Here is a 15,529-nt window from a genome sequence, read left to right as displayed (position 1 = left end):
ATGCAGTTTGTCACATTGGTTGACTCTTCCTTTCAGGGAAGATTTCTCTGTAGCATGCGATGCTATTTGACAGCATTTTACCCACAGTAGAACTTCTTTCAAAGTTGGAGTCAATCCTCTCAAACCCTGCCACTGCTTTATCAATTCAGTTTATGTAATATTCTAAATCCTTTGTTGTAATTTCGACAGTGTTCACAGCATCTTCACCAGGAATTGATTCCATCTCAAGAAACTACCTTCTTTACCCATGCATAAGAAGGAACTCTTCATCCTTTCAGGTTTGATCATGAGATTGCAGCAATTCAGTCACGTCTTCAGGCTCCATTTCTTATTCTAGTTCTCTTGCTATTTCCACCTCTCAAAATCATCCATGAATGCTGAAATCAACTTCTTCCAACTCCTGTTAACACTGATATTTTGACCTCCTCCCATGACTCACAAATGTTCTTAATAGCATCTAGAATAGTGAGTCCTTTCCAGAAGGTTTTCTTTTTTTTTTTTTCCAGAAGGTTTTCAATGGACTTTGCTTGGATGTATCAGAAGAATCACTGTAGTTGGCAGCTATATCCTTAAGAAATGTATTTCTGAAATAATAAGATTTGAAAGTCAAAACTACTCCTTGATCCAGGGACTACAGAATGGATGCTGTGTTAGCAGGCATGGAAACAATATTCATCTCCTTGTATATCTCCATCAGAGCCCTTTGGTGACCAGGTGCATTGTCAGTGAGCAGTATATAATATTTTGAAGGAAATTGCTTTTTTCTGCGCAGTAGGTCTTAGCAGTGAGCTTAGAATGTTCAGTAAACCATGCTATAAACAGATGTACTATCATCCAGGCTTTATTGTTCTATTTATAGAGCACAAGCAGAGTAGATTTAGCATAATTCCTTTTCTCTTCTTCTTCTTTTTTTTTTAAGAGACAGGGTCTCACTATGTTGTCCAGGGTGGAGTGCAGTGGCTATTCACATATTCAATCATAGCCCACTACAGCCTCGAACTCCTGGGCTTACTCAAGCAATCCTCCTTCCTTCCCCTCCTGAGTAGCCCAATAGGCACCTGCCACTGAGCCCGGTTAGATTTAGCATAATTCTTAAGGGTGCTATGATTTTCAGAATGGTGAATGAGCATTGGCATCAACTTAGTCACCAGCCACACTAGCCCCTAACAAGAGAGTCAGCCTGTCCTTTGGATCTTTGAAGCCAGACAGTGAATTCTCTCTAGCTACCAAGGTCCTAGATGGCATCTTCTTCCAATGGAAGGCTTCCAATGTTTGTCTGCATTGAAAATCTGTTGTTTAGTGTAGTCACCTTCATCAGTGATCTTAGCTACATCTTCTGGATAACTTGCTACAGCTTCTACATCAGCACTTACTGCTTTGCCTTGCACTTTTATGTTACAGAAATGGCTTCTTTAAACATCTTGAACCAACCTCCACTACCTTCAAACTTTTCTTCTGCAGATTCCTCACCTTCAGCCTTCATAGAATTGAAGAATTAGGGCCTTGCCCTGGATTGGGCTTTGGCTTAAGGGAATGTTGTGGCTAGTTTGATCTTCTATCCAGACCACTTAAACTTTCTCCATATCAGCAATAAGGCTGTTTCACCTTCTTATCATTCATGTGTTCACTAGAGTAACACTTTTAACTTCCTTCAAGAACTTTTCTTTTACATTCACAACTTGTCTGTTTAGTGCAAGAGGCCTAGCTTTCAGCCTATCTCAGCTTTTAACATGCCTTCTCCATTAAGTGGAATCATTTCTAGCTTTTGATTTAAAGTGAGAGACATGCAACTATTCCTTTCACTTGAACACTTAGAGACCATTGTAGGTTTATTAATTAGCCTAATAATAGGGAGGCCTGGGAAGAGGGAGAGAGATGAGGGAATGCCAACTGGTGGAGCAGTCAGAACACACACAAGATTTATTGATTAAGTTTGCTAGCTGTCTTATATGGATGCAATTCATGCCGCCCCAAAGCAATTACCATAGTAACATCAAAGGTCATTGATCGCAGATCACCATAACAGATATAATAATAATGAAAAATTTTGAGATATTGTGAGAATGACTGAAATCTGTCACAGAGACACTAATTGAGCACATGCTGTTGGCAAAATGGCACCAGTGAACTTGCTCAGTGCAGGGCTGCCACAAACCTTCAATTTGTAAAACTGTAGATATGTGGCATCTACAAAGCAGAATAAAGAAAGCTGCAATAAAATGGGGTATTGCCTGTATGATGTTTTCAAGTTCCATCTATGTTGTAGCATGTATCAGTTCTTCTTTTATTATCAAATAATAATCCATTGTATGGACGTACCACATTTGATTTATCCATTCATCAGTTGATGGACATTCGGGTTGTTTCCACTTTTGGGCTATTAAGAACAATGCAGCTATGAGCATTTGTGTACAAGTTTTTGTTGGACACATTTTGATTTCTCTTGTGTAGCAGTGGATTTGCTGGGTCATATTATAATCTACATTTAACCTTTTAAGGAACTGCTAGAATATTTTTCAAAGTGGCTACATAATTTTATATTCCCACAAGCAGCACATGAGGGTTCCAATTTCTCCACATCCTCACCAACCCAACATTCGTTATAATCTGACTATTAGATTGTAGCCATCCTAGTGGGTGTGAAGTGGTATCTCATTTAGGTGTTGATTTTCACTGAGATAACTTTTAAAAACTTAGATTAGCAAAAATTAGTATGTTGAAAAAAACCCTATCTGGGCAAGACTTTGAGGAAACAAACACTCTGATTAGGAGTGTAACTTGGTACACATTTTATGGAGGTCAGTTTGATATATTAAAATGTGAAATATATGTAACCTCTGACCAGATATCCCATTTCCTAGTATTTGACCTAAGGAGAAAACCATATGTTGGGAAAACATGTATTGTCATATTGTTCTACTGTTGATGTTAATGGCAAAAACCACAATTACTTTTGCACCAACACAATAATCTCATTATATCAACAACTTTGAAACTAACTTAAATATCTATCAAGAGAAAACTGGTTAAATGAATTCTGATGCACACATAGAATATCTAAGCAATCATTATAAATGATGATGCAGGTAAAGTATATTTTTATTTTCATGTAAAGCTATCTACCACATATTGAATGAGGGAAAATCAGGTTATTGAATATCTTCATGAAAAGATCCCACTGGTGTAAAATACCTGTTTGCCTAGAAAGATCTTTTGAGATGATGTCCAAAATGTTAACAGTGATTATATCCTAGTGGTCAAATTTTACATGATTTTTTTTACTTTGTTCTTTGTATTTAATTTTGTTGAAAATCAGCCTCTATAATTTTTTGAGACAATTATAAAACTATTATAAAAGACTGCATTTTATAAGTTACATTTTTGTACTTAATCAAGGCTTAAATTTTAGTTAGATACTCTTTCCCTATCATTTCTTTTTAAACCTCAAGCTAAACGCATAAAGAAATTCACTATAGTAGTGATTATATTCACTTGGTGTAGAGCATTGTCTTATGCTCTTCCTTCAGAGACTTTTATTTATACTTTGGTCTTTATAGAGTTATTTTTATGTGGAGATATGACAGGTATTAGGATTTGGGGTTCCAATAATAGGAACAGGTCAAAATGGTTTTCCATCTTTCTGGTTATTGGGATAACCATTTTGGATTCACATATTCTCTCTTCCACTCTTCCATCCCTCTTTGCTGGAGAATAACATTAGCAACAGCTTTCTTTTTCTTTGAGTTATTATGTGTTAGGAACCATTCTAAACATAGGCATGTATTTTACTCATCTAACTCTCAGGCCAATCCTGTGAGGTTGACAATACTGCAGTGATATTTTACAAATGAGGAGCGTGAGGGATAGAGAGGGTAAGTAACCTGTCCAAGGTCACTCCACAAGGGAATGGCAGAGCTGGCACTGGAGCCCAATAAGTCTGGTTCCAAAATATCTGTGATCTAAACTGCCACACTCCACTGCCTCTCTGACTTTCCTCCTAAATATGACTCCAAACACTTCTTGGGGGTTTTCCTTGTTTCTCCCCCAAGCTGTCATTCCTACCAGAAATGCCGGAGAGGCTGAGGTAGTGTGTACACCTGACTGGGCTTTCCCGCAACAAACGCTCTATGGAGACACCTCTTTGCTGTTTATATATTTACCCCCTGAATTTCTTAGGAGTTTACTTAACATTTCTTTGACATCCTCTTCTCTGAAACGTTTGGATTTCTTACTCCTCAAAGTTGGAGGATCATCTAGGGGGAAAGAATTAAGCCTTTTTTAGATGTTTCAATCTTGCATTAAGAGCCATCAGCAGAGTGCTTGGTGCTGAGTCAGAGAACATTTGCTACCTGTGCCCAGGACTGCATGGTGCTCTCAGCCTCAGGAAGTGCAAGATGCCTGGTGCTCTGCCTGATCTTTGGGTCTGATTAATTGGGGGAAAACATAATTTTTATAAGGTTACAATTTATTCTAAGTATAAGGGTAATATAAGCTCATTGTAAAATTTTGGAAGATACAAAAAGGCATAAAGAAAAAAATTAAAAACACTTATAATCCTACCATCCTGTGATAACAACTAGAAACTATAATTTCCAAGCACGTTTATCTTCTCTTTAAGCAATTCATATCCATTCATGAAGACTAAGTATTTGAAATCAGTGATTTATGGATGCTAATTTTAGAAAATGTCCATCCATGCAATTTAGCAGGTAGAATTATTGCTAAATTTAAAGATGTACCAAAGTTGGTGAAATTAAAATTTCTTAATCTTATACTCCAGTTTGATTTTATTTAACTGAAGAAAGACATAATTGTGGCCAGGCGTGGTAGCTCACACCTGTAATCCCAGCACTTTGGGAGGTCAAGGTGGACAGATCATGAGGTCAGGAGTTCGAGACCAGCCTGACCAACATGGTGAAACCCAGTCTCTACTGAAAATACAAAAATTAGCAGGGCCTAGTGGCGTGCACCCGTAATCTCAGCTACTCAGGAGGCTGAGGAAGGAGAATTGCTTGAATCCGGGAGGCGGAGGTTACAGTGAGCCGAGATCTTGCCATTGCACTCCAGCCTGATGATAGAGCAAGACTCTGTCTCAAAAAAAAAAAAAAAAAAAAAAAAAAAAAAAAAAAAAAAAGAATTGTGCATGTTTAAAAATATTAGCATGGAATCAAACAAAGAAATATAGTGACTTCAGTGGTTTTATTTGCTCCTGTGTGTGATTGTCCCATTTATTTTTGCCTAATATGGGCTGCATATATAAGTAAGTTTTCAACTGATACCAATTAATTTTATGTGCACAAGATGAAGATCTATTTGAAGTACCATCAAAATTTAACTTTTGATATTTGTGATTTTGGTTGTTACTGTTTTGGCTGTCTTGTGATCAAAATTTAGTATAATTTATTTAGGATATTTTTCTATTATCCTGGGGGAAAGAGTTATAAATCTCACCACTATAAAAATAACAACAATAAAAGACACTCATGACATTATTGTAATAACTATGTTGTTTGATTCAAGTTGAAATAGCTTGTACTGAACATTATTTTTAAAAGCCATTTCTTAAAAGAATAACTTCTGTAATGAAAAGGTTTATCCTCTTGTGTTTTCTAGGTATCTGGCCATCCGAAGAGGTGTTGGCTTACTACTGCCTCAAGCACAGTAATATATTCAGGTACAGAGCTGCACTTAAGATATTTTTTAGCCCATCACGGATATTGAATGAACATATTAAAAATTGCCGTGATTACATTCTTCAAATTAAATTGTTAGAAAAAAATAAGAAAAAGAGAAAAGGAAAACAGAAAGGAAGAAAAGGAAAACAGAAAGAAAGGGGGAAAAGTTCACAGTGAACACATGTTGCTTCTCAAATGAAATCTGAATCGCCTTGGGTACTAATATTGCACAGCAAGATTTTTGCTGTATGTCAAAGGCTTTTGATTTCCACTCAAGGCATTTTATTTCACTTTGATTTGGGGGAAACAAAAGTGAAGCTCCAATCAATCCTTACTGATTGTGAAGGTCAAAAAAAAAAAAAAAAAAATACAACCAAAGACATTCTTTAAACTTCTGCCAGGGAAGTCACTACAGAATGTCTGATAAATAAATACCTCACAGCTATTATTTAAAGATGCCATCCCACCCCTGGTTTTAAAAGTATTTTTATATATCTAACAATATGTATTTGTGAACTATAAATTAGCATTATGGATTCATGCTACAGAAATAAGTGTTTTCAACTGTTAGTGTGCATTACAGATCAAACCCATGGATGGAATTCAGGAAAAAAAAATCATTTGAAAATTCTGAAGATGTTTGGTAGACCCAGAAAATATAGGTTTTTCATTTTAATTATCATTTTATAGAAGTCATTCAATATATACTTCCTGAATAGCCCATTATTATTCCAGATAAGTCACTAGTGATCATAGCGTGTGTTTTAACAGTATGTACTTACAAGATTGGGTCAGTAATATGTATTTTTTTAAGCTCTGTGGGTCCATATTTACCAACCAGTCTATAATTGCTTTGAACAACCAAACACTCATTAAGTGTGTTTTGAAATATTAATGTCCTTGCTTGGCTCCTTCTCCTCCCTCCTCCCTTTCCCCCTCTTCCCACCTCTCCCTCCCTTTTAATTTTGCTGTTTTTCTCCTCTTGAGGTAATAAACTTCCCAAACTGGGAAGAGGAAACAGTCCTAAGAGTCTAAGCATATAAATAAGAACAGGGCAATTTTGAATGTGGGCTGCAGAGCTGCCCTGGAAGTCTGGCGTTTGCTCATCTCGCTGTGCTTAAGCTTGACTGGAGCTCCAATCAGCGAGCAGTGGGCCAGGGCGAGAATGTCACACGTTGAGGGCTGATATTTAGGCACAAAGGGGAAGGTAAGTGCAGAGTGCCCCCCTAGACTGTCAGCTTTAACTCTGAGCTGCTCTACTTTTGAGCTGTGAAGTCAGAGCCCAGTCATTACTTTAGCCTGGGTTTGCTGGCTTAACCATATTATGTCCCTGCATTGTTTATTCACTGTGTTGTGTTGGGGTCAATTGTAATTTAAGTGTTAATTGCTAAATACTCTTTGTGTAATTGTTCTTTATGGAGACTGTTCAGCTTTCCAAAATGTTTCAGTTTGTTTTAGAATTTTTTTTTTTTAAATTCAGGAGTGCATCTATTTATTTTGTGTGTGTTGTGTGTATGTGTCTATAATATAGGTATATACACACTCACATATATTCTTCATTTACTTGTCTAACTGTTTTTGAAGGAATGAATGTGGATTAACAGTGTTATCCTTTCCTAACAATTATCTTTCGCTACTCTAGCTAGTTTAGTTCTAAAAGACAGCGCCATTGACAAGGGAAAAAAAGGGAACCTTCTCAGATTTTTCAGCTCAGCGGTGGTAATGTTGCAGTGAACACTAATGAGGGAACCCCCACTGATTTGCCTGCTTTGTGACTTTTCTATTTCATAATTATTTTTAAAACGCAAAACGACATGAGGTAGCCTAGTCATGTCTCTACAACTTCCTGGTAGCGCCGTTCTTACTGCAGATGGCAATTTGTTCTTGTAACATATATCTCTCTCTGACCATTTTCATCTAATTTGTATGGGTTCTACCATTTCTTTTCTCTCTTTCAGGGCCCTTGCTGTGTGTGAGCTAGGGGGTGGCATGACATGCTTGGCTGGGCTCATGGTAGGTCTTTTCTCCATTCCAATCCCATTCAGAGGGAGGAACAAAAGGAAAAATGTTCCAGGGCCTCCAACTGCTGGGTCAGAGAACCGTCAACAGCATCAGCTGCGGTCAAGCTGCCGGGTCTTGAGAGACCTTCTAGATTGACTTACTTTCGGATCATATTGATTTTATGGTTGCCTCGATGAGCAGAAACATTTTACCTCAGTGTAGTCAATATTGCTTGTTGTGACATTCCAGGCCTCGCACAGTCTTTCTTTGCCATAGCGAAAGCATTTTTTTTTTTTTTCAGATTATAGTCCCATTTGCTAAGATACAGGAATAGCCCGGCGAATCACAGTTGGAGCACCATGATATAGCTGCTAATGTTTTGCCTGCATTATTACACCAACAAACATGATCCAGAGCGCTCAGTAATTAGATTCTTTTGAATTAGATTGGCCATTCAGGAACGTCGTTCCCCATTCTCTGGGTTCTGAGTCATGTATTCAGGAGATATTATGTAGCAGCACAGTGCATTAGACAAGTTTTTATGTCTCTACAAATAAAAGCATATTGTTACACTGATTGGCATTTGACAAACCTGTCGCTCTTATACAATGTGTCGAGGTTACAGCCCAATGTGCGAGCATGTCAAAGCTCACAAAAAAATTACCCTCACAAAGCCATCTGCCTGCAATGCAAAGTTATATGAAGGGCATCAGGCAGTCAGACAGAAGCAAGCTGAAAGGCAGAGTGACAGCCTTGTATGATGGCTCTACTAGATAAACAGAAGCCCACAAATGAAAGCCTCTCAGAATACCATCATCCGCTGTCACAATGCAATTACCGAACAGAATGATAGCAAGATAGAGGCTCCCGCAAATGGAATGATAAAAGTATTGACTGATTTGATTGAATGATTAAAATAATGCAGACATAAAATGAAAAAAGATTGAAGATTGTTACAGAGAAATAGGTGAGGAAGCATGATACTGAAGGCTTGTCACTCCTGTCTTCACTTCCACACAGACAAGCATATTTGCTCATTGTTTGCTGTGCTCCCTTTTTTTTTTCAGGTTGCTATTTCTGCAGATGTCAAAGAAGTTCTGTTAACTGATGGGAATGAAAAGGCCATCAGAAGTATCCTTATTCAGATAGAAAACGGGTTTGTTGTGCTCATTCCTTTTTCCCGGCTGAGTAACAATTGATATAAAGAAAGACAGCATGGGGTATTAAAAGAGAGCTTCCTCCCCCACATACATGATAAGTAATTAAGAAAAAGTAGAAATATATGAATTCCTTGCATACGACTCCGTGGGTTTTTTTCTTTCCATGGATTTTTATAGACATCTCTCATTAAAGGGGCCTATGTTTTGTGGACCTCCCGAGGCAAGAAGAAAAATTGTTTCATAATTTCCAAGCATTCTTGTTCTTTTATTTCCATTGGAATTTGCCAGTGTAAAATAAATTATTTGGTATTTATTGTATTTGGATATTGCTGGCAAATATTAACTTCCAGCTTCATGTTTGTTATTACCTTTATGCACTTGATATTGTATGTACTGTGTAATATTGTGCCTGCTCTAATTGCTGAGGGGTTACCTATATCCCCCACTGGAAACAGCTGTCAGTTCTTCATTATTTCCTTTTATTTGGGACTTTATTTAGGATTATACATGCTATCTCTGTTTTTCTGCTATGCTATTACAGTTCAAACTCCATTAGATTATGCTTTGCTAATATGTACACAGAGTTCATGAAAATTGAACTGTACTTTAAGAAAGTAAGCATAATTTGTGGCTACTTTAGCAGTGGAGCTGATTTGTTCAGGGGCAGTTAACAGCTGTTACAAACTGAGAGGAAAAGTGGAAGATATGTTTGCTTTGGATTTTTTTTTTTTTTTTTTTTTTTGGTGTGCCTTACATTTACATTATGAGGGAGACAATCTACTGATTTGAATTTTAAGCTCCTAAACTGCCAAAGCAGTTTTGATTTCTGTGGCATCTTACATACAATCTATTTCGGATTTTCTTTTTCGACTTCTGCCATATGATTTTTTGAAAATATGCAGCAGCTTCATCAAGCTGCTCAAACAGGAGAAAGGAGGTACGAGAAGCACAGTAGCTAATATTGTTCAGTAACACTTGTATGCTCTACCGAGCCCCACCCAGCTAATTGTCTGACAGACTTAAAAAAAATTCAGGAAGGAAAAACAGCCAATCACAATCTTGGCCTTTCACACAAGGGAAAGAGATCACAAAAGGTGCTTCCTTTTTTAAAATGCAGGATTTTAATCACGTTCTTGAGACTGTCTCAAGTTTTTCAAAATATTCCTGAAGATGAGCGGATGTTGTTTCATTCACTCTGCTTTATTCTGAGTTATTTCATGCACGTATCCATGTATCATTTCACTGTGCTCCTCCTCCTTATGTCAGGGAATACAGAGCAAGAGGAAGCTCAGGTATGCCAGCTCAGCCCCAGCGCATTTTTAGAGGGTTGGAGGGAGCAGGATTATTGGACAAGAGAAGATTATTTTAGCCACAGAAACTTTCAGCTTGGGCCCAGTAACCTAAGGTTTTTTTCAAGTCAGCAGGTGTCTTATTTAATAGCATCAGAAACCAATTAGAACTTTTATCAAACTATGGGAAACATCTGTAGTCAGTATGTAAATCTGTTTGTTCTAAAATTATTATTGAGCTAAACTACAGAGCTTCCAAAGAAAGGAAGCAATGCTAATGTCATTAATTAACACACCTTTGCTTTAAACAACAAAGATGCCATGCCAGCTTTTGAAATCAGAGAGGAAATCTCAGATTCTGTATTCATTCTGCCGGCCTTTCAAAGAAATGACTGGTACAGCCCCCTCCCAAGAAAATGGATTTTTAACATTTGGTCCTCAGAAGCTCAGCCCTGAGACTGCTTTATTGTCCTGGGTTTTACAATGGGTTTAATATAGCGGGGTGCCAAAGGGCAGGAGGGGAAGAACTTTACAAAGTAGATAAAGTAGGTCTTTTCAGGATGCAGACCAAAATTGGTAGTGTGTTTTATTTCATCTCTTAGGACTTTCCTGATGGAGTTCAGTTTTTACCATGCAGTTGTTAGAACATAGAACACTATGTTTGTGTGCCTTTTTCTGTTGTAACTAGATCTAATTTTTTTTAATTAAGAGAAAAAGCATGCATAAAGCCTTAAAATTGGCAATGTGTTTTTCCTGCTTTTAATACTAATGCTATTCTTGATTTGCTAACAGAGCTTACAATTGGTATTCGTTGTCATCTGTTTCACTGACTGAGGTTAATATGAATGATTTTTTTTTTCTATTTGCGTGCCCACTTTCTGTAAGAATAACTAATTCACTGAATCACATACTATTGATGCTTATAGATTGAAACAAACTTATTTAAAAATTACTGTTTACATCTTTCCTTTAAAATTTTAGGAAGCCTAAATTATATGGCAGTTGTAGGATATTATTCAAAAATTACTTTCTAAAAAGTAAAAGTGGATGTCAACAAAAAAAGGGGGAGAAACATTGCCAGAAGCCAGAAAATCTCTTAGTAAAGCTGCTAATTATTCTTAATGGGCAAGATGAGCACATTAAGAAACAAATGAATACATCAGTGAAATGTAATTGAAAATCGACCTGGCAATGGCATATCACATCTGAGTATTGGCCTGTATATTATTCTTATCATTTTAAAAATTGTTTTTGTTTGTTCTTGGCTTCTGTATTTAATGAATCCAACTGAATCTTCTCAGTCTCTTAAGCTTCTAAGATTCTGATTTTTACCTCTTCAAAATAGCATTTCGTGATATTTCCTTTTAATTTTATATTATTTCTATTTGTTTTAGTATGTGAGGCAATGAATGGATTGGTTCTGAATCTTTATATCACAGAAGCATGTCAACCAGTTTTGAGGTTATTTATTATTTCCCTAAAATATATCAAATGGATTGCCTATGTCTTCTTGAGTTTTCCATCTTGATTCTGAAAAGCTAGATATTGATCTGAGATTTATGAAACAGAGATGTCTGGAAAGATATTAAGACTTGAGGTAAAAATGAATTTTTTAAGTCACAAATATTTTCTTAGATTCATGGGTAGTTTTCCCTAAGGTCTCCTTGGTCTCCTTAAACTGCATTGCTGGGTCTATGAACCCAAAGCCCCCACACCTGAGAGCTGCTCTTCCCTACAGATTCCATTTTCTCTGTACCCCAAGAGAACAAAGGATAAATTAGAAACGGGATCATTTCGTTTGTCCAGTTGTGAAATTTATTCCAAAATAGTGTGAAACGTGTTTCTTTCTTTTTTTTTGGTAATGCCCCCTTAGTGTCAAGAAAGAAATCTTCAACAGCCCACATATAATAATTACTCCATAAGGTTTGTAGCTTGTGATAACAATGACCTAGGAATAGGAGAGACACATGGTATACTGAGCTATTATTGATACTAAGCCTCTTCTAAATTATGATGAATAAAAGTAGAACTCCTGAAGGTGAGCATCCCTCTCTGGCTACAGTCACTAATGTGCCCAGCACAGGCGCCCTGCCTTAATAAACATCTGGCAGTTCTATGCAGAAGATTCCAATGTTTGGTGACCCATTTCTCTGTAAGCATCTTATCCCCATAGTATGCACAGTGTGGGTCACAGATCTTGAACTTAGGATTCTCCAAAAATGGGTAAATCTCCTGTGCTTTTTAAAGGAGACACCCCTGGTTTAACATTATTTTTATTTAATAGAATCCCTGACTTGAGTAACTAATGAGTGAAGCTTCGTGTGGACTGTACAGCCTGTACTATAGATGGTTGACAACGTGGAAATCCCGGGCCATCTTCCTGTGTCCAGGCTTCTTCTTCCAATGCCGGCTGTACTTCCATCTACTGATGAGTCATAAGTAAACTCTATGTGCCTCACATTGGGTAGCAACTCAACAAATATCTATTTTTGGAATTAAATTAAAATTAATTCAACCAATATTAATGGCATGTCATTACAGGTGCTAAAGATACAATAGTGAACAAGATAGGTCTAGTACCTATCCTTGGCTAGAATACATTTATACACATGAAGGGCAGAAGTCCTTTGATAACTTTGGTTATTTAAATTCTACAGTATAAATGTTCACATAATTAATTCTAACTTTTTTTTTCTTTTTTCTCCTTTTTGTGGAGAATGGGGTCTCAGGCAGTCTTGAACTTCTGGGCTCAACAGGCATGAGCCACTGTGCCCGGTTAAGGTAATTAATTCTAAGCAGCATGGAAAGAAAATAAAGTGTAACTGCCAAACCTCATGTTAGTTACTTTACCAGCCTCTTCATCCTACCAAAGCTTTTGCCTAAATTATACACTAAGGTAATGAATTGACATGAATTGGGCACCTACTATGTGCCAGGCCTATCATATGTAATACTCCATTAAGCCTAACAAATAGGTATCATTATTTCTGTTTTAGAGATGGAGCTCAGAGAGATTAATTTACCCAAGGACACACAGCCACCGAGTATCAGAACTAGCACTAGAAGCCAGGTTCATTTGACTTCAAAGCTTATGTTTTTTCCACTTAAACCATTCCGGGTCACCAAAAGCTAAAATGATTTGGTGAACCTCATCTTGCATTTTCTTACCATACTCTGGAAATAAAGGCCTCTCATCCATAAACATAACAATTGGCATTGCTAACAGAGTTTATAGTACCTCTATGGCATCTTCTCAATTCATGTGAGTAATAAGCACATTTAAGAATATTTTGCAGCCTTAAATTAGCAAATATTGCCACATTAAGCATTAAAAAGAAAAACCTTGAGAGATCAAAATGAATAGGGTTTATATTATAATCTCATAGTTTCCTACCCTCATTTTTGGTTTTTTGGTATTCCAACGAAAATAAAGATAACATAAACCAAGAAAGTGGTGCTTTATGAATCACAGTGTTATTTTTAAAATATTTTCTTGCTTAAAGAACATGACAACTCTCAAAATGTATATATAACTACTGGTAAATAATTGCTAATTGCAGGAGGAGGCTGATATTTTTAACAATATGATACATACATATAACATGTATATAATTTATTTAAATTACTATTATATAAAACTATTAAAAATCAACTGAAACAAAATTGAAATGGAGCCCTACCTCTGAACAGGGCTTTATTTGAGAAGAAAACCTAGAGATAGAATTCCGGTTTCCTTTTAGCCACAAACATATATCCTGTAGCTCTGGAAGTCCAGTTGCCTAGACAAGGGGATTGGAGGCAACTACTCTGTATTCATTTAATCAGAAATCACATTGAGGCTTTCTTTGCACCCAGTCCCTCCCACTGAAGTGCTCCAGAAGGTGGGTGCGGTTCAGAGAACACGATTTGGCCTGTTGTGTTGAACACTATCCTGGACATATTGACTCAATGTGATGGGATTTCCTTTATTACCCTGAGGTGACACAGAAGAATGATAAAATCTATTATTGGACACAGTGCCATCCAGAAGAACCATCAAAATCTGACCTAAAGTAAAGGGTGGGGAGCAGGAGATCTGAGTTTATCTCTTAAGGTAATATTTTAAAATACTGTTGACATTTTTTCTTCTCATGCTCATTTTAATATTTAAAAAAACCTCTTAAACCACAAAACATATTTCCTGTCCAGTTCTAAAAATAAAGCAGCCTAAATACTGCTGTGGATTTTTTTTTATTTAAAAAATTGCTTCTAGAATATAAATACATATGTTTGCTTCAGCCTGACCACCTGGAGTCACAGGTTTATATATTGTATAAAAGTATATAGTGTTAAGATGTTTACTAAAAATTATTAATAGGTTTTCTGAGTTATATAATTTAACTTCCCTGAGACTATTTTATAAAAAGTATTACCTCCACTAACAAAATAATATGTTTTGCTTGATAGATTAGTCATGTACTCATACGACTCTACAGGTGTACCGGGCACATTATGGCATGCGGTTGGATGCCATGGAAACTCTAAGGAGGGTGTGGCCAGAGTGTGGGGGAACTTAATCAAAAACAGTTGTCAGCTGACTCTTTACTAATTTTGTTCTTCTCAGAATAAAGATGTCAGCTGTCCTTTTCTGCAAGACATTTCATTTAGAAGACTTTCCTGAAATACTTTCTTCCTGAAATAGACAGAACTGTAGGCCGATGTGTCATTTTAGTTAATCAAAACAAGTAGGCAAATTAGTCTCTTTTATTTTTTTAATGAATGTAATTTAACGGTATTTAATTTGCATACAGGAAAGTTCACCCAGGAAAAAAAAAAAAAGTCTGCATTATAGCACTTTTGTAAACCTCAACAAAGCCCTTCATTAGGAGACCTAATTGATTTTTCCTACCCACCCCTGGGGGAAGAAAGCTATCACAGTACCTGCTTATTCACTCAGAGAAGAAATGGGTGTGCCTGGTGGTTCAAGCAGAGATTTGGGTTAAAAAGTCCTGTGGCTCTGTTTTTGCAGGGAGATCTTGGTCAATGCTTGCTTTGAGCATGCAGGAAACCTGTTTTTCTGAGCAATAGGAGAACATCGCTTGTCTGCTTGGTGTCCTCCCCATGGTCCCAATTTAGTTCAGCTTGTAGCCTTCACTGGAATTATTTTATTTCTTGACTATTTAAACCTGCCTTATTCCAAAAGAGGGATTTTGAGGCTTGTTACCATGACACATAGAATATACCATATAAAATGAATAGGAAAGTGAGGGCAGTTGGAAATTGGAAAGCCAGGAAAATATGATGAAGCCAGGAATAGAGGTCAGTAGAGAAAGTATATGCAACAGGGTCTCTTGTGGTTGTTAGAGTTAGGCCACACATTTGGCTCTGAGTTGCACAGGTGCTGGAGCAAAGAGAAAGAGAGGAT

At 36.9% G+C, this 15,529-nt stretch overlaps 1 protein-coding gene across 1 annotated transcript in view; it reads left to right on the top strand.

Moving 5' to 3' along the window:
* Positions 1 to 15,529, top strand: part of CAMKMT (calmodulin-lysine N-methyltransferase) — a 408,960-nt gene that overhangs the window by 337,359 nt on the left and 56,072 nt on the right. Inside the window, exons 4-6 of the mRNA XM_050754107.1 lie at positions 5,614 to 5,674; positions 7,634 to 7,688; positions 8,744 to 8,807. Of these exons, the coding sequence (XP_050610064.1) occupies positions 5,614 to 5,674; positions 7,634 to 7,688; positions 8,744 to 8,807 (180 nt within the window). The remainder of the gene's footprint in view (positions 1 to 5,613; positions 5,675 to 7,633; positions 7,689 to 8,743; positions 8,808 to 15,529) is intronic.

Source organism: Macaca thibetana, chromosome 13 (genome assembly GCF_024542745.1).
Source record: "Macaca thibetana thibetana isolate TM-01 chromosome 13, ASM2454274v1, whole genome shotgun sequence".
Taxonomy (NCBI): Eukaryota; Metazoa; Chordata; class Mammalia; order Primates; family Cercopithecidae; genus Macaca; species Macaca thibetana.
This window is presented reverse-complemented; position numbering and strand designations above follow the sequence as displayed.